The 18,762-nt window shown below is 32.7% G+C and overlaps 2 protein-coding genes, 1 long non-coding RNA gene and 1 pseudogene across 5 annotated transcripts in view; 2 read left to right on the forward strand and 2 right to left on the reverse strand.

The window, feature by feature from the left end:
* LOC125050084 (tyrosine-protein kinase CSK) overlaps nucleotides 1-11,176 on the reverse strand; it is a 30,695-nt gene extending 19,519 nt beyond the window's left edge. The window contains exons 1-2 of one of the 3 annotated variants that reach the window (XM_047649673.1): nucleotides 11,029-11,176; nucleotides 1,527-1,620 (exon numbers count right to left, since the gene is read on the reverse strand). In XM_047649673.1, coding sequence (XP_047505629.1) covers nucleotides 1,527-1,574 — 48 coding nt within the window. In that variant the 5' untranslated portion in view covers nucleotides 1,575-1,620; nucleotides 11,029-11,176. Of the gene's footprint in view, nucleotides 1-1,526; nucleotides 1,621-8,160; nucleotides 8,487-11,028 lie in introns of those variants that run through there. The other 2 variants (XM_047649675.1, XM_047649674.1) reach the window with 2 other exon arrangements.
* Nucleotides 11,177-11,619: 443 nt separating this feature from the next.
* LOC125050087 (cytochrome c oxidase assembly protein COX16 homolog, mitochondrial) lies at nucleotides 11,620-12,505 on the forward strand. The gene is made up of 3 exons (XM_047649677.1): nucleotides 11,620-11,695; nucleotides 11,869-12,031; nucleotides 12,241-12,505. The coding sequence occupies exons 2-3, from the start codon at nucleotides 11,901-11,903 to the stop codon at nucleotides 12,416-12,418; spliced, it is 309 nt and encodes a 102-aa protein (XP_047505633.1). The 5' UTR covers nucleotides 11,620-11,695; nucleotides 11,869-11,900; the 3' UTR covers nucleotides 12,419-12,505.
* On the reverse strand, nucleotides 12,416-13,813 carry LOC125050088. Its single transcript, XR_007117098.1, has 2 exons — nucleotides 13,736-13,813; nucleotides 12,416-13,484 (listed from the first exon to the last, which is right to left on the reverse strand). It is a non-coding gene; the product is annotated as an uncharacterized LOC125050088 (long non-coding RNA).
* A 122-nt stretch (nucleotides 13,814-13,935) lies between these two features.
* Nucleotides 13,936-17,445, forward strand: LOC125050082 (annotated as a pseudogene).
* The last annotated feature ends 1,317 nt before the right edge of the window (nucleotides 17,446-18,762 follow it).

The raw sequence follows: 18,762 nt of genomic DNA on the forward strand, positions 1-18,762 counted from the left end.
CTAAAAAAAATGCTTTCAAAAGGTTTTGGGCCCAAAGAATGCGTAAGCGATCAGTCATTCGGATATCTAAGCTGAATTATAGCCTTAAATTTACGGGGTACGCGCCAATATCTAGGGCATAAAAAAGTACCTCCAGAATATCGATTGCGTGTCTACCAACTAAGGACGTCTTATTGATTTCGATAAAAATGTAATTTATTACTGTGAGGCGATATTTTCCTATTATTATAATTTTTCTTTTCAAAGAAAAAACAACTAATATCGTAAAGAAAGCTAAAGTAATTGTTTGTTCGAGTTGAAGGACTTAAGAAGTAATGGAGTTCTCACGAGCCATTGACGATAGACTTGGCTGATCGCCAGATAAGCGGTACTACATATTAAAACAAAGTAATACACGAGTATTAAAGTTTTTTGAAGTGTAGTTTCATTGATCGACATTGTTTATGTGATGGTACTTCAATTGAGTAATTTGACAGCTACCGAAATAAAAGCCTTGAGGATAATGTAACCTAACAGCCGTACGTATAATAGTTGATTAAATTATGTTTATTATTAGATTAACCATTATATACGATAACGCTGCAACTAAGCTACGTAATTAAATGCCAATATTTAACTAATAAAAAGGGCAGTGACAGACGTTTTAAAATTTCCAGTTAGCTTTGTTTTAAAGTTTACTGTACGACTGTAAAGGTGATACTCAGAGTCTAGATTAGCGCTAAGAACTTCCGAATGTATGTAACATTCGTTCAAAACGTCTTTACCTACTACATACTTAGCTCTAAGTCTGGTTTCTGTGTCTTACTTTAAGTTACATGTACTTTAAAAGTAGCTAAAGCGTTCATACATTGAGATATAAAGAAGTACTTACTAAACTAAAATAATATAACGTAAACTATATTCGGTGTGGAATGTGATACAATGCTACTCGTGTTTGTGTTCACCGCACATGGTATTGAGATAATTGCGCATGACTCATAGCATACGAACAGACAGAACACTCTTTCTTGTTCTTCATCAAGGGGTTTATTTATTAAAGTACACTGTACAAGCCGACATGAATTCCTTTTAAACTATTGTATCGACTTATCTTTAAATTCAATTACTTTCATTTGATAAAATTTAGTAGCTTTAAAAACATTTGCTTAATGTAGTTTCATTTAAGGTAACTTTGGGAATTAATGTTTATTGCCGTATATAAAGGGTGAAGCTTTAATGTGCTCTGAAAGGATGTTGATCTAATTAAATAGCGTGGAACCAAGAGTTTTGTTGTCAGCATAAAACGGCGGAGACATTTAAAATATTATTGTTTCACCAACTTAAAAAAATATTTATATCATATAAATATTTAAAAAAAAAACTGTAAGCAATATCTACCCTCGATAAGTAAAAATCATACTAAATTCCTTTGAAGAACCTCGAGGAAAGGACAGACTTCCTAGAAAAATCAATCCTTTATATAATGTCTGGGATTTTCAATTGGTGCAATCTTTCTTCTGTAATTACATTTTTTGCATAATGCATACCTGAGATAACGGCGGATGCGCCTGATGACGGTGCACGTCAGAGTTCATATCAGTCAAGGTACCAAACTGTTGCCGATTAAGTGCGCTTCATCATCTGTTAACAAAAATTTCTTTATTAATAAGAATATATATGATTCTTAGCAAAACCTTTAAAAAAATATATATATGTTTATTTTGGAACATAAGATACATGTATCACTTATTCCACGTCATTAAATTTGAATTTGTAGGCATCCCTACTCATCGGCAAAGAAGACAAGGGGTGTAGGCCGAGAGAAAATCCGGCGTAAAAAACTCTCTTCAACTATTATATGCGTCAAACCCGGATATTGTAGTCACACAAACTCAGACGTTCAGTTTCCAGAGCTGTAACTACCTTTTCTAAATTTATTTATTTTATTCATATATTTGACAATGCCCAAGACGATACAGTAGCTCAAAATACGTCATGGCGTTGTCTAAACGTGCCCCCCTATGATGCTGGATTCCATTTTCGGCAAATAATTGTAAAAAGTCTATTTAATAAAATTGTGGCTCTGCATAATAATGCTGATATAATAATTAAGTCTGTTTCATCCGAAGTAACACTAAAAACCGATTGAAGCAGGCCTCAATAGCTATATATAACGGCTAAAACTTTCAATGATTGGTACTAAAGTAATTGATTCAATAAATCTTACATTTCGGGTGATAAAAATAAGAATCACTTTGAACGAACATTATTACTACAACGCCTTAAGTTACTATAGTGGAAATATTGCGGGAAATGTGAAAGCTTTGAGCAACAATGGATGCACTCTACGCTACATCATAAATATAGTTGGGTCAAGTGTTATATTTAAATGAAAGTTGGAATGCAATTTAAATTAAAGACGCCAAATTTTTACTTTATTTAGAAAGTAAAGTTATAAATTAAAAATTACAAGTATTTATGAAACTTCTAAATATGATATGAAAACAAAATTTAAAAAAACCAGTGGTAACAACCTTTTAGGTCTGGGCTTCAGATTTGTGTATATGTTTCGTGATCATCTGTTTTTTCTAATAGGCACATAAGTGGTCAGGCTTCTGTGCCTGACACACGCCTTTTTGCGTCTAAGGAATGACGGTTTCCTCATGATGGTTTCCATTGCCGTACGAGCAAGTGTTAAATGCGCACATAGACAGAAAGTCCATTGGTGCACAGCCGGGGTTCGAACCTACGACCTCAAGTATGTGAATTGCACTCTGAAAAAATATACTCTATAAAATAAAATCAAAACCTTTGTTTCAATTCAAAACTTGTAATCTGGGCAACGTTACGAAAATCAACCAATGAAATAATAAATGGGACGAAAACTAATTGAAATTTATATGAATGGCCGCTATAAATATTTTAATTACCGCTATTTACTGAGTAACGAAATTAAATTCAAAAGGTAAACTAGATAATGAATAGATGCCAACGGACTCAGCGGGTGAAAATTATAATTTCCCATCCCGCTATCGTAACAAATTAGATGAAAGTTGGGAGAAACCGCGATTCTTGAGTAATATTTGATTCCTGCAATTACGTATAAGCTAATAAATGAGATTTTCCTTAATAGAGGAAAAATGTAATAAATACATATCATCTGCATAGTGTATACGGAACAACAGTTACAGTGAAATTAAAATCATTATTGAGTTAAAGATTAGTAAAAATTATAAATTATTTATTAATTTATTTATTAACACTTCGTTGCATTACAATATAAAAAATTTACATATTTAAATGAAAAGGAGGGCAACTTGCGGCCTTGTCGCTTTCGAGCGATCTCTTCCAGGCAACCACTGTGAGAATATTAAAAATATAATAAATTAGATAAGGTAGGCAAGAAGTGCAAAAATACATATAGTTATTAAGAAAAAAACTAAACACAAAACAAACAAAACAATTAGCTGAAAATCAACTACTTTGTTCGAAAATAATTAATGAATTATGCCATATGAGGCCAAGACCAGTAAACGCTACTGAATTATTATATAATTAGTATATTAGGTATGTACTATTGTATTAAGATACATATATTAAACTTTACTGAATTGTTCGAGTGTTCTCCAGTTTTGCCAAACACATGTTAATTAGTGACAATGTAAAGAATAGGCTAAGTGGTCTGGGAGTGGCATGGTGATTCATTCTTCTATCCACGGGCACAACAAATACTTAGTTCATATATAGCAAGTCTAGTGTCGACCGAGCGTGTCGTATTCCGTGACTGTATCGCATGAACAAAATGACATAACTGCGTAATAAAGAAAAATTACTAAATTCATAAATCACCGATACAAACTACGATAAACGTTTTGTTCTCATTATACCGTTAAGATACTAAACGGGCTGTAGAAGCAATTTATTAAATTATATTTTATGAGCCTGTCATTTTATAAAATACACAACTAATTGGAGTTTTATATTCAGTTGCGTTTAAAAGTGGACGCTTTTTAAAGTGAAAACATACTTTTTCGTTAAAATATATTCCAACGGGCTAAATGTGGGACGCGGTAAGTTTTAAAACGCGCTAACCGTTAAAGTAGGTTGTCATTTAGTATCACATATTAAAATAAAACCTAGAAATTTATGTCATACATGTGTGTACCAGTGACGATTACAATGTGTAATTATTTAATTCGTAATCCTGCAGCTGACATAAATTATATATAACAAAAAACAATTATACTAAAGATACAACCAAGATGGAATACATAATAATCCGCAGTTTTAACTAATTTCGGCAACTTAAAAAGTACTTTTTAGTATTTAATTGTTGTCGTTATTGAGGGTAGGTGTAATGCCATGTAGAGTGTATCATTGTATGGAAGACAATCTAAAACAAACCAAAGCCGAGTGACGTTACATGGACTTTACACTGTAATATACAGAAAGGTTGAAATATTTATGAAAGGAAAAAGTCAATTAAATAATTAAATAAATTTAACTAAGTAATACCAAATTCGGCTGTGTTCTGTGATAGTGTATGTTTGTCTGTGGGGTGTGCTCATGATGCAGGAGTATTAAATATATATCCATAGTGCTAAGTCACTATGGATATATATATATATATATATATTACTCCTTTTAAGCATGTTATGTTTCATAATAAAGCGAGTAAGCAAGCGTAACTGCTGCAATGCTATTTACAAACACATATCAGAACCGAGTTTTGCAAACAGCAAGCAGAGCACGTAGATTGTATGGCAGGAAATTTGCCTTCCTAATTTAGTAGCGCGCTGCAATAGCACATTAGGAGCTATGCAAGGTTTCTGCGATACATTTAGAACTTGATTATATTATTTATTGGGAGCGTAACTTTTAAATCGCCTTTTAAAAACATATATATAAATGCCGGATGTTATCAAAATACTTATCGTAATTACTGCGCATCGTAGAAATTATAAGAACGCTAATTGGTTTTTTTTAATAAGACGGGTACAACGACCCAAGGTAAGATTTCGAAACAAAACTTAGAGACAACTATGACTCCCCTATGTTAAATCTATTGAATTTTAATTACCCTTACGAGCTCAGGAATTATGGCCAACGTAAGGTTTTTTTCTTCTACTCAGTGTAATCTGATTCGAGTTTACAGTCCTCTTCTGGGCTAACAATTTACTGAATGCATGCTGCTCTATTGACTTCATACACTTAAATAAATCAGTGGCAATACAACCTTTTTAGGTCTGGGCCTCAGATTTCTGTATCTGTTTCATGATTATTTGTCAATCTAATTGGCAAGTAGGTGATTCCTTCACCATTCGAGCAAATGTGAAATGCGTACATAGACAGAAAGTCCATTGGTGCACAGCCGGGGATCGAACCTACGACCTCAGGGATGAGAATCGCACGCTGAAGACACTAGGCTAACTACTCTTCATACACTTATCTCGTTATATAAGTGTAATCTCAGTCTCAGTCAGTCAGTATACTTTATTTTCAGCCCTAGATTTGTGTGTCCCAATTTGACTGTGTTAAACTTCTTCTATACATATCCCAATGCCCCTATTTCAACGTGCTAATTAGCGCTTATGAATTAACCCATATAAAAATCAATAAATGACTCAAGCCGTATATAAACAAGACATTAATAAACTATTACGTACATACTTATTAATGTAGTGCTGAATGTTGACACATCTGAGCATATAAGCTAGAAGGCTTGCGTGAAGGTCACTGGTGTGTAATTTATTCAAATTACAAACTAGACGGAACGTGGTCAAGTATTCACAGATATTGGGAAATTTAAATGCCACTAACATAGCATATAATAAAAACGCTCGTTAATTAAAATCAGATCAACCCTGACTCGAACCTTGAGAGAAGATGAGCTACTAATTAATCCCCACATTCACGATAAAACTTTCGATGACATTTTTGATTGAATGCCGTATTAATTTATATCTCACGAATTAATTAATAGATCATGGACACAAAACTATGTACAAACCAAAGTTTTCTCTAGAAGATTTTTGTCCTACAATATGCATAGATATTGCAACAAAATAAAACACAAGCAGAACCATAGCGGGATGCAGGCGCGTGCCGGGTTGAATGACCATAGCAATACGCGAGTTTCACTTTCATCCTCTGACGCCAGCCGACTTCCACCACAAATACCGCCAGACGCCAGTACATTAGTACAAACTAACCACCAATTCGATATCTGAAATGTCTAATTGTACAATAACTCGGATGTTGATACTAAAGTACTTATAGGTATAAGTACTCTTTCAGTCTAATTGTTTTTACGCGGCGAAGACACAAACCAAAGCTTTAGTTAAATTACCGATTCCTATTTACAATAAGTAATGTTGCAAATTTCATAAATAATCCAAAAAAATAACACTTGCTGATAAAATCACATTTACATTTTACAATAATTAAAACTGAAAGTAAAACGTTTTGGGGTTGTTTCAAGCGTATACCCGCGTAAATATGTGTAAATCAAAACGACTAAATATTGTGTTTAAATATGTGTGTATTTCAAAAGAGAACTAAACATATGTAAACGAGACCATTGCTTTTCTCTTGTCGACAATTTTGCTGAGGTATTACTTGATCCTCGAGTTTGAAGTCACCTTGCCAAATTTTATTAACACAATATGTAAACTGCAAAGCATTGAATATTTAGAATCTGTCAGAAAGCCATTAACATCGTTGACATCACTCTCGAATTTGACCTCAAAAATCGAGGAAGTGAAACATTGGACTGCTACTGCATTTTATGTATCTGTCAAGTCTTCACATCGCTGTTTACTTTAACAACCATCTGTTTATCTTTTATTTCTGTTCGTAAAACCAGGAACTATATTAATTACTATTCCACACGACGAACGGAAAGATTAACTGCGAAGGACAATGAAGTAATGGTCATATTATATCCTTTGTAATTGTATTTACTTACAATTTAATGATCAAACGAATTAAAGCGATGTTAGTATTTAGTATTATCACGAACTTGTGCGTAGAACAAATACTATAGAACTTTGAAATTGACGCATTATGATTACTAACTTGCATGTTGGGGAACACATCAATCAACGCTACTTTTTAAAATAGGACCTTAAAACTATGGAATATGTTTTATTTGTATTTTTTACTTCACTGTAAAAGCGAAAGTTAACGTTTAAATACGTTTTTAATAATTAAAATTGTTTAAACATACGTTACTGTAATAATATAAATAATATAGAGATGCATTTATAAAAACTTTTTTTCAAGCAGGGAAGTTGTATTATCTGTTAATTGGTACCGCAACTATTACTGCTGATTAAATCGTCGTGACCTTAATGCTAATAAACTTATTTCCTTCCCTCCACGGCCATGTAAAATGGCATAAAAGGAAAACATAATTTTTACCAGCTAGGTACTTCCTACATCGTATACTACAATTTAAAAAATCATGTTCTTAGCGAATTACATATATTATTTTCTATTAAATGAATAGACAACATATATACTTTTTAACTAGAATTATTACAAAAAATTAATTGATTTAAGTTATAATTAAAGATTAAATGTAAAATCACTTAGAATATACAAATGTATAACGTCTAAACGTTTTTAAACCAAGTAGGTGTATTACTCCAATTATTGAAGATTATAATGAGATGATTCATCACACCTACACAATTATTTCATAATAGAGGTACAGGTATCCTTTGGTATACACGTGTAATAATACAAGAACAGCATGGTAAACATTTAAACAACTCAAGAGACAAAAGATTAATTCCCTATAATGAAAACCTTAAGAGTTAAGACGTGTATTGCAATATTATCGTATTTTGTTACACTGTATAATTTTTACGCGATACGGCTTCTCCTAAGCAGCGGTTTAACGTTAGTACCTACTTAAAATATTTAGGAAAGTTTTATTTAAATATTCTTTATTTTATTTAAAATTCAACACACGTTTGCGAAACAGAATTTAATTTACGCGATACCATACCTATCTCACATTGCTAAATATGTACATTACTAAAATTCCTAGCCATCATTTAGTTGATAGGGCCGACAGGAGCGCTGAAGTGTGTAGTCTGGACACTTGCTTATATATTGATTTTGTCCCAGAATAGATTTCAATCTGAATTTGGAAACTTTTTAAATAATACATACCTACCACTTCAACTTCTCATTGAAAATCACAAACACTTTGCACACGCACTGCTATCAAAGATCATGTTGTTGAAATAAAACAGACGTCGTTCTGGTCTCACAACAGAAAGTAATGCAGCTTTCAACCTTATTTCATTGAGGTGAGTCAGCAAACGCAGTCCTTTTGTTTATTTACAAAAACAACTTGAACAGTCCGGAAGGCGTCATGTAGGAGGTACACAGACGCTTATCATCTGCCAGAAAAGTTGACAACGTGCGAACAACGTGATCGTCGCTCAAATACTGCGGACTGCCGGTGAATTGCACGACTGCCATTTACCACGTTGGTGGACTTAATAAACCATAATATACAATATGATATCAAGTTTCTAGTGATATTAGAGATACATGTTGGATTTAAATATTCTAGTGAAATTCTACCTTCATTTCGGTTTTGTATTGTTCATCATTTATAATATATACGTAGGTACATATATTATATCACATATTTAAACTAAATACGCGTTGTCGTGTTCATGTTCAGTAATAAATTCAGTAAGATAATTAATAAATAGCTGGCTGAACACAATACTACCTATAACATATATCAAATCCTAAGCTATACTAAGTTGGTTAACTAATATATGAGCCTCATTAATTTGCTTATAAAAAATTCAATTTTGCACTTTCTATCTTTAATACACGAAAATGAACTGGCTATGAAATAGGTAATATCACTGCATGACTGACACAAGTGATACGAAACCATTTTACTTCTTTGCAGATGGCATAACTAAGTGGGACAGAATTATTTTGCTCTAATAAAATAAGCTAAGAGTAGATCAGCAGAGCAGTCGTGTCAACATAACCATAATTCTTCAACGGTGCCCGTAAAAACGCAATACAATTAGTGGTATTCGTGACAACTGGAGCGTGAGAGGCATACGGTGCGGTAGTGTTCGCCACAATGCCCCGTGACCGACTCTACTGGTTACTGAGTACTACGGAATGCCCTACATCAATAACGCTTTAAATACTTTTCAATACAGGACAAGTATAACTAACATAAGCGTTTCTAATACGAATATAAAGATATGGTCAAATGAATAAGTAAATCCTATAACTGCTTTCCATGAAATATTAAAAAGCGAAATAGCCGCCGAAGGGCCCCAATTTCATGTGGGGGAAAGAAATACTCAGGTAATTTATAGTCAATGGTTTGCAGGACGATGATGTCATCGGACGCACCCGTCGTCGTTTGTCAACACGCATGGATAATTTAAGCACAAATGTACTATGTTTAGCAAAAGATATCCTTGCCCCAGACATAAACGGCGTCATTGCCGAACTTACTCATTTCCGTTTTAATGTCTTGGGGATCAAACAGAATAGCTAATTTATTCTGTTTCCGTCACGCGAATGTAGTGTGAATTGATTCATAATTAAAACTACTAGCTGACACTGGCACTAGACATCAATTTTATAAAACTATAATGAAAATAATTATTTTCTTCTCTTTTTAACTCTTTCCTCAAGAGTTAAGAGAGAGAGCAAGCATTAATTAATACTGTTGTAATAATTAAATTTAACCTGAGTATGCCTTATAGTGAAATTGTTATGAATTAAAAATATTGCTATTTTATCTAGTAACAGCCTAAGGGTGAGATCTATAGATATACTTAACTATAACCATTCTTTACTTTTTTAAAGGATAATAAAGAAGGTATTGCATGAAATGAAACATCAATTTCTGTCTTAGCTTGAGCTTAGCTTAATCTCACCGTTAAAATGTCTATAAATATACTAAATCATAGTCTAACCTTAGTGTTTTTCGTAAGTAAAGTCTGAGCAAAGTCCAAGTGCACACTATAGATCTCACCCTTAGTAATCAAGACTCAAGAGACGTAATTTTGTCACAAATAGTTAGTTACTCAAAAGGCTTATTATTAGAACTTTATTGAAAGGATTTCATTTATAGGATTTAATTCCTGGGGGAAAATTTAACCAGTTGGGTCAGGTTTCATGTTGGTTTAAGAAATATATCAGTAAAATAGTCACAAAAATTTGCTTACTTCATTTGGCAAAATATAGTAAACCCAAATCCTAAATATCCAGCATATTTTTATATAAATTTCCACTGCAGATCTAGCTAGGTAAATTATACAAAACATACAATGAAATAAGTAATTCAAATGCAAAAACCTTCAAGTTTTCACATTAATGTAACTAACATATATAACTATTATGAGGCAAGATCAACAGTTTGGCAGTTTTTAAGATTTAATGACATCAATCTTAACATTTAAATTAATAGCTACAGCTATTCACAAAGAATCTCACAAGAAAAATGTGTGCCTCTTACAATACCATAGATATCATGAAAATTGTGATGCCTGTTATTACAGAATATAATTTCATAGAACTGGTGAAGACGCCAGGAGTTCTTCAAAAAGGTTATAAGTGTAATATATTTAATATAACAAAAGCAATACTTTTGTAATACATATTTAATACTTATTTTAACTGACTAGCTACAAGTATAAATTTGTGCCTTATACTGATTTGTTAAATATCTTGATAATTGAAGATACTGGCCATGAAACATATTACATGTTTTAATGAAAATAACTGCTACGAACTCTACAACCTTGATTCATCTTAAATATTAAATGTTTCAAAAACTTACTGACAATGATTTTTAAACCATGGCGAGGACTTTTATTCTCTACCTTTTGGCAGACTTTTACAAATTTTATCAAATAAAAGCATTGCTCGAGCAGGTACGTACTTTAGAATCTTTACGCCTACAGTAATTTGTGCAACCTTAACTCCATGCAGGCAAAGATCGAATTGCGCAGCTAAACTTAAGTATTATTCAATTTTACTTACCAAAATTGAAATATGAAATCCCTTATCACAATTTTAAAATCTGTACATAATTAAATAACACCACTTTTTAAAAACTGATGATATTTTTATAAACACAACACATAATACATACGTCACACTCAGTTACGCCATTTTATTAAAAGTATCTGTTGGCTATGATCATAGAGTAGGTATAATATAGGGAAGCTATCTATGGCTTCCACTTTGCCGTCATATCTGAACGGGCCTATAAATTAATATAATATTTTAACACGGAAATTTACCTTTCTACTTCTTAATTTTTTGGGTTCGGCACAGTTTGTGCATTAGCCAGCATCAAGTAATAAGAGTTTAAAATTCTCCATTTTAGTTATTTACAGTTTATGAATAATAATAAAAATTTACCTTTTTAACTTGTTTTGTGATACAAAAAATTAGGTAATTCAATATAATATCAATGTATTGTTTGAAGGTGAGACTCTGTGAGACGTTCACTTCTACTAACATTTTTCTGTGGTCATGTTCAAGGGCTAGACCGTAGAAAGTGAAGTTAGTGTCGCCTAATTAATAATGAACAATGAACATACATATTCCAAATATGTCATGACTTAAAGGTCTATGTTACCAGGTCTTAAAATTAAAAAAAAAAAAAAAAACTAGACCGTAGACGACAGACGTCAATGTCAGTGTAAGGTTTATACTTTATATCGGCGATTTGAATTTTTTTTTAAACTTAATATTTCATTTTGATTTTAGATCAGATTTAATTAATGAGATATGAAAAATAATACATATATAATATAGTCTGTTATATATTTTTCCTAAAATGATGAAAGATTTATTTTAATACATATCACACAGGTAAAGCTCTCAAGCTAATTGCAAGAGGCAAGATGAACCATCTGAGTTCACTGTCTAGGACTATGAGAGAATACAGTCGAAAGAAATCTGTTAAGTATGGTGTACCCTTCATTTTATTTATAGTAGGAGGCTCTTTTGGACTTAGAGAATGGACTCAACTTAGGTAAACAAGTTAAACATTAACTTATGATTCTAAGGATTTAAATATCATGTTAACAATGCTGAGAAAAGATTGTTATGCTCATACAATTTTATTATAAACGCTATAACTCTGCATATTCTAGTAATAAATAGTTTACACAACCTTGTTAAAATTATTTTTTAAGTTCTTTTTGCTATATGAAAAATGTAAAAACTGACATTTTATTTAAGGTACCAATTTTCACAAGTAAAAGGGGTGAGTAAAGAAGAAGCTGAAAAAATGGGACTTCATAAGGCAAGGGAGGTTACCTTGGAAGAAGCTTATGAAGAAATACAAAACCTAGACATTGATAATTGGGAAAATAAAAGAGGGCCAAGACCTTGGGAAACTAATGAAGAACAAAAATAATTATGTTATATTTATTAATAAACATATAAGATTGAAAAGATATAAATGATTAGATAATGTAGATTAAAGAGTTGTGATATTTATAAATAGTTTTTGAAATTACAATTTTCCTATTTTATCAATATGTAGACCACACATATTATATAGAGCAATAGTAATTCAGATCACAGATGAAAGTACTTAATAGTTAATAATATCTAAATGTACTGTAATATATTAAGCCAAGATATACAAATAAATGTTAATATTATAATCAATAAGCTTCAAAAAGTTTATTATTGATTTTATAGTAGTAGTAATAAACAATGAATATTTAAATACCTATCATGTCTGTTCTACAAATGAAAGTACTGATTTCTAAATGTGCAATAATAATCTATAAAGCCAAGATATACACATAAAAGTTAATATTATAATCAATAAGCTTCTAAAAGTTTATTATTGATTGTATAATAGAAGTAATAAACAAATGTATATTTATTTACCAATGACAAATCACAATGAAAAATCACATTTCTAGAATTAGAGTTGATACAATTTTTTATTATGATTACCTACTGAGTCATGAAAAAGAACTTTATACAATTAATTATGAATTTTGTACACCATACATATATAGAGCAATAGTTATTCCAATGAAAGAACTAAATGTACTCTAATCTATTAAGCCAAGATATACAAATACATTTTAATATTATAATCAATAAGCTTCAAAAGTTTGTTATTGATTGTATAATAGAAGTAATAAACAATGTATATTTATATACCAATGACATTGAAAAATCAACTTTCTAGAAATTTCTAGAATTAGAGTTGATACAATATTTTATTATGATTACCTACTGAGTCAAGAAAGAGAACTGTATACAATTAATTATCAAGTTAACGATGTTGCCAAATTTCTATTTTTAATTAGCTAAATTTTCTGATATTTTTCAAATTATTTTTTGAGTGTGCTTATGGTATAGTGCACGTGAAACATCAAACAACTTTAATTCACTAACATAATATGATTTATGTATATGCTAAAACTTGTTTATAATGCTAGCCGGCGTGAAGCCGTTGGCTAAAAAAAGAAATAATTAAAGTTTTAGAGAAATGGAGTTCATCAAATTGTACATGATAAAGATTATATACTTTAGTTAATCAAACATTGATTTTTGCATTTATAGCAGAAAGTGAAATGTTATAATTACTCTATATTATAAATAAAGATAACAATAATTTACTATTATATGTGTTGAATAATCGAACTAATATTCCCAAAAGCATCGCTAAAAGTCTTAAGACTGGCAATAAAACTTGAAAACTACAAACCATTTTTGTCTGACTACGAGCTGCTATTGGCTATTACATAGTGATTTTTAAAATTGCGTCAGGATTCAGCGCAGTCAGTGTTTGCTATTGATTGATCCACATTCCATGGCCGTATTCTCTCTCTTTCACACTCAGTGACGTACATGTACGCTTTGTTCGTTTCGTCTATAAAAAGGTTGAATTGGGAAATCTCGACGTTTATTAACAAAGCGAATTTGTACGGAAAGCTAAGTGAGGCGAGAACGGTTTGTTCTTTCTAGAACAAGTGCATTGCGTTTAATTAGTTTTACAAATAAAATCCTCAAATTTCAGTGTTTTCTAAACGGTACATTAAAAAGTAAGTAGATTTCAAAATTTCTTGGCTTAGAAATATTTTAAATGTGTATATTTATTTTTTATTATTATATTAAATGCATCACACAATTAGAATCTGTAAAAAGACACAAAAAAGCCAATGCTTTAATGATTTTTATATTTAAAATCAAAATTAATGATGAAAGTAATCTTAATGCGCACTTCGTTGCATCAGTCATCATTCCGTATTCAGTATTGGCCACCATTTTGCGAGCTAATTTCTTAGTAGCGAGTTACGACGTGATTCATCGTTTTTGTGAAATCGAACTTAGACGAAGAAATTAGATGTCATTGCCACTTTACAGCTTGATGGTTTTTGAAAAACAAAAATCTACAATTGCAAGAATATTATTGTTTAGGTTACCCTAAGTTCCTAATTAGGGTAAGACTCTACAATCTTCTTAACTCAGAGTAAAATACAATATTTTTTGCCACGTCGAATCATACCCTTATATCGTTTTTTAGATGAATGAATTAATACTATTAAAGTGTTATTATACTAACATGACACAATCATAACACTCAACTATAAAAGATATACTTTGTTTCAGATCAAAATGCAGATATTTGTAAAGACTCTGACTGGCAAGACCATCACTCTGGAAGTAGAGCCATCAGACTCAATTGAGAATGTAAAGGCAAAGATTCAAGACAAAGAAGGCATCCCCCCAGACCAACAAAGACTTATCTTTGCCGGTAAGCAACTTGAAGATGGCCGCACCTTGTCTGATTATAATATTCAGAAGGAATCTACTCTGCATTTGGTTTTGCGATTGAGAGGTGGTATGCAGATATTTGTGAAGACCCTGACTGGCAAGACTATCACTCTGGAAGTAGAGGCATCAGACACAATTGAGAATGTGAAGGCAAAGATTCAAGACAAAGAAGGTATCCCTCCAGACCAACAAAGGCTCATATTTGCCGGTAAACAGCTTGAAGACGGCCGCACCTTGTCTGATTATAATATTCAGAAGGAATCTACTCTGCATTTGGTTTTGCGATTGAGAGGTGGTATGCAGATTTTTGTAAAGACCTTGACTGGCAAGACTATCACTCTGGAAGTAGAGGCATCAGACACAATTGAGAATGTGAAGGCAAAGATTCAAGACAAAGAAGGCATCCCTCCAGACCAACAAAGGCTCATTTTTGCCGGTAAACAGCTTGAAGACGGCCGCACCTTGTCCGATTATAATATTCAGAAGGAATCTACTCTGCATTTGGTTTTGCGATTGAGAGGTGGTATGCAGATTTTTGTAAAGACCTTGACTGGCAAGACCATCACTCTGGAAGTAGAGGCATCGGATACAATTGAGAATGTGAAGGCAAAGATTCAAGACAAAGAAGGCATCCCTCCAGACCAACAAAGACTCATCTTTGCTGGTAAGCAACTTGAAGATGGCCGCACCTTGTCTGATTATAATATTCAGAAGGAATCTACTCTGCATTTGGTATTGCGATTGAGAGGTGGTATGCAGATTTTTGTAAAGACCTTGACCGGCAAGACCATCACTCTGGAAGTAGAGGCATCGGATACAATTGAGAATGTGAAGGCAAAGATTCAAGACAAAGAAGGCATCCCTCCAGACCAACAAAGGTTAATTTTTGCCGGCAAGCAACTTGAAGACGGCCGCACCTTATCTGATTACAATATCCAGAAGGAATCCACTCTGCACTTGGTTTTGCGTTTAAGAGGTGGTATGCAGATTTTTGTAAAGACCTTGACTGGCAAGACTATCACTCTGGAAGTAGAGGCATCAGACACAATTGAGAATGTGAAGGCAAAGATTCAAGACAAAGAAGGCATCCCTCCAGACCAACAAAGGCTCATTTTTGCCGGTAAACAGCTTGAAGACGGCCGCACCTTGTCTGATTATAATATTCAGAAGGAATCTACTCTGCATTTGGTATTGCGATTGAGAGGTGGTATGCAGATTTTTGTAAAGACCTTGACCGGCAAGACCATCACTCTGGAAGTAGAGGCATCGGATACAATTGAGAATGTGAAGGCAAAGATTCAAGACAAGGAAGGCATCCCGCCAGACCAACAAAGGTTAATTTTTGCCGGCAAGCAACTTGAAGACGGCCGCACCTTATCTGATTACAATATCCAGAAGGAATCCACTCTGCACTTGGTTTTGCGTTTAAGAGGTGGTATGCAGATTTTTGTAAAGACCTTGACTGGCAAGACTATCACTCTGGAAGTAGAGGCATCAGACACAATTGAGAATGTGAAGGCAAAGATTCAAGATAAAGAAGGCATCCCTCCAGACCAACAAAGGCTCATTTTTGCCGGTAAACAGCTTGAAGACGGCCGCACCTTATCTGATTACAATATCCAGAAGGAATCCACTCTGCACTTGGTTTTGCGTTTAAGAGGTGGTATGCAGATTTTTGTAAAGACCTTGACTGGCAAGACTATCACTCTGGAAGTAGAGGCATCAGACACAATTGAGAATGTGAAGGCAAAGATTCAAGACAAAGAAGGCATCCCTCCAGACCAACAAAGGCTCATTTTTGCCGGTAAACAGCTTGAAGACGGCCGCACCTTGTCTGATTATAATATTCAGAAGGAATCTACTCTGCATTTGGTATTGCGATTGAGAGGTGGTATGCAGATTTTTGTAAAGACCTTGACCGGCAAGACCATCACTCTGGAAGTAGAGGCATCGGATACAATTGAGAATGTGAAGGCAAAGATTCAAGACAAAGAAGGCATCCCCCCAGACCAACAAAGACTCATCTTTGCCGGTAAGCAACTTGAAGATGGCCGCACCTTGTCTGATTATAATATTCAGAAGGAATCTACTCTGCATTTGGTTTTGCGATTGAGAGGTGGTATGCAGATATTTGTGAAGACCCTGACTGGCAAGACTATCACTCTGGAAGTAGAGGCATCAGACACAATTGAGAATGTGAAGGCAAAGATTCAAGACAAAGAAGGCATCCCTCCAGACCAACAAAGGCTCATTTTTGCCGGTAAACAGCTTGAAGACGGCCGCACCTTGTCCGATTATAATATTCAGAAGGAATCTACTCTGCATTTGGTTTTGCGATTGAGAGGTGGTATGCAGATTTTTGTAAAGACCTTGACTGGCAAGACCATCACTCTGGAAGTAGAGGCATCGGATACAATTGAGAATGTGAAGGCAAAGATTCAAGACAAAGAAGGCATCCCTCCAGACCAACAAAGGCTCATTTTTGCCGGTAAACAGCTTGAAGACGGCCGCACCTTGTCTGATTATAATATTCAGAAGGAATCTACTCTGCATTTGGTATTGCGTCTGAGAGGCGGAAGTTAATTCTAATATTGTAATGAAATTTACTTACAATCTTAATAAAAATAATATAATATACAATTTTAGTGTCTTTTATTATAAAATTTGAGGTATCTATAATAAGTTTTATCCTGTCACACTAAGTGTTTTAATGCAATAAATATATAGAATATCTTTCATAGAGATATATATCAGTTTCAAGTAATAAATATTATTAAACTAATAAAAATGATTAACGAGACATAATGATTCATAATATTTCTGTTATTGTGCTGTGAATCTTCTGAATAAATAAATAAATAAATAATGCATAGTTTATCGGAACTCTAGTATATGTACACATATAAAATAAAATGTACGTAATAAAAAAAATAGGAGAGGGTGTGTATTAAGAGTTTAAAATAGTAAAATGTATTTCATAGTCTGTGTTCATATATGACATAAATGTAGAACGCCCATGACTGTGTCTTTATTTTTAATGTTATTTATTTTAACATTGAGATTTGGGTGTAATGTCAAATGTGTATGTGCGTTTTCCAATTACAGCACTAGAGCGCATTTTGCGGCATAATGCTCAACGTCGAGTGTTCCAACTACAGCAACGCTTCGCACAATTGAGCACTCTCAAAACGAATGCTCTCGCGAGCTTCTCGCAAACAATACCAACACAATGACAGAAAATTGACCAGTATTTTTCTTTAAGTTGGCATTTATCGAAATTTTCGTTAGTAAATATTATTTATTGTTGAAAAATTTGTAAGGCTTTTGTTTCGTCGTAGATTTTGAAAATAATTAAAGTTATTTCAAACTGCTAAAAAAAAAATATTAGTATGGATGATAAATAGTTACTTTTTTTATATTCCACATTTAAAATATGAATACAATTTTATTGTAAAATTCGGATCTGTAAACAAATTTATTTTACAGGATTATACTTTAGAAAAAATTGCAATGGTTTTGAAAAAGTATATATTTTTTTTAGAAATCATTAAAAAATATTACTCAAAACGTAAATGATGTAAACTTCTTACATGAAACTAAATATTTTACTGTTAATTTAGCTTGTTAAAACCTTATATTCTTTAAAGGTTTTCTATTATTTCAATAAAAAAAATGTTAATGAAATAATTTGATGATTAAAATAAGCGTAAAAAGTTTTCAACCAATTATTATTGTTTACCACATTATTTATACATTAATGAGGTTGCTAACTCAAGTCATACAAATTCAACATTTTTTTTTACAACACTGACTTAGCGCACTCTGCTGATGCATTTGAAAACTAATTCACGTTCCAATTAAGCTTCAGCATTATGCGGCATTGTGCGGCACTGAGTCGCAAAATGCTCTGTAATTGGAAAACGCACTATGTAACTGTAGTAGATAATAGATATTCAT

This window comes from Pieris napi, chromosome 6 (genome assembly GCF_905475465.1).
Source record: "Pieris napi chromosome 6, ilPieNapi1.2, whole genome shotgun sequence".
In the NCBI taxonomy this organism is placed as follows: Eukaryota; Metazoa; Arthropoda; class Insecta; order Lepidoptera; family Pieridae; genus Pieris; species Pieris napi.

Excerpts from the sequence above, each read along its gene's own strand:
- LOC125050087 (XM_047649677.1), top strand. The coding sequence starts at position 11,901 with ATGAACCATCTGAGTTCACTGTCTAGGACTATGAGAGAATACAGTCGA. Across the intron at positions 12,032-12,240 it reads AGAGAATGGACTCAACTTAG|GTACCAATTTTCACAAGTAA; the intron begins GTAAACAAGTTA and ends ATTTTATTTAAG.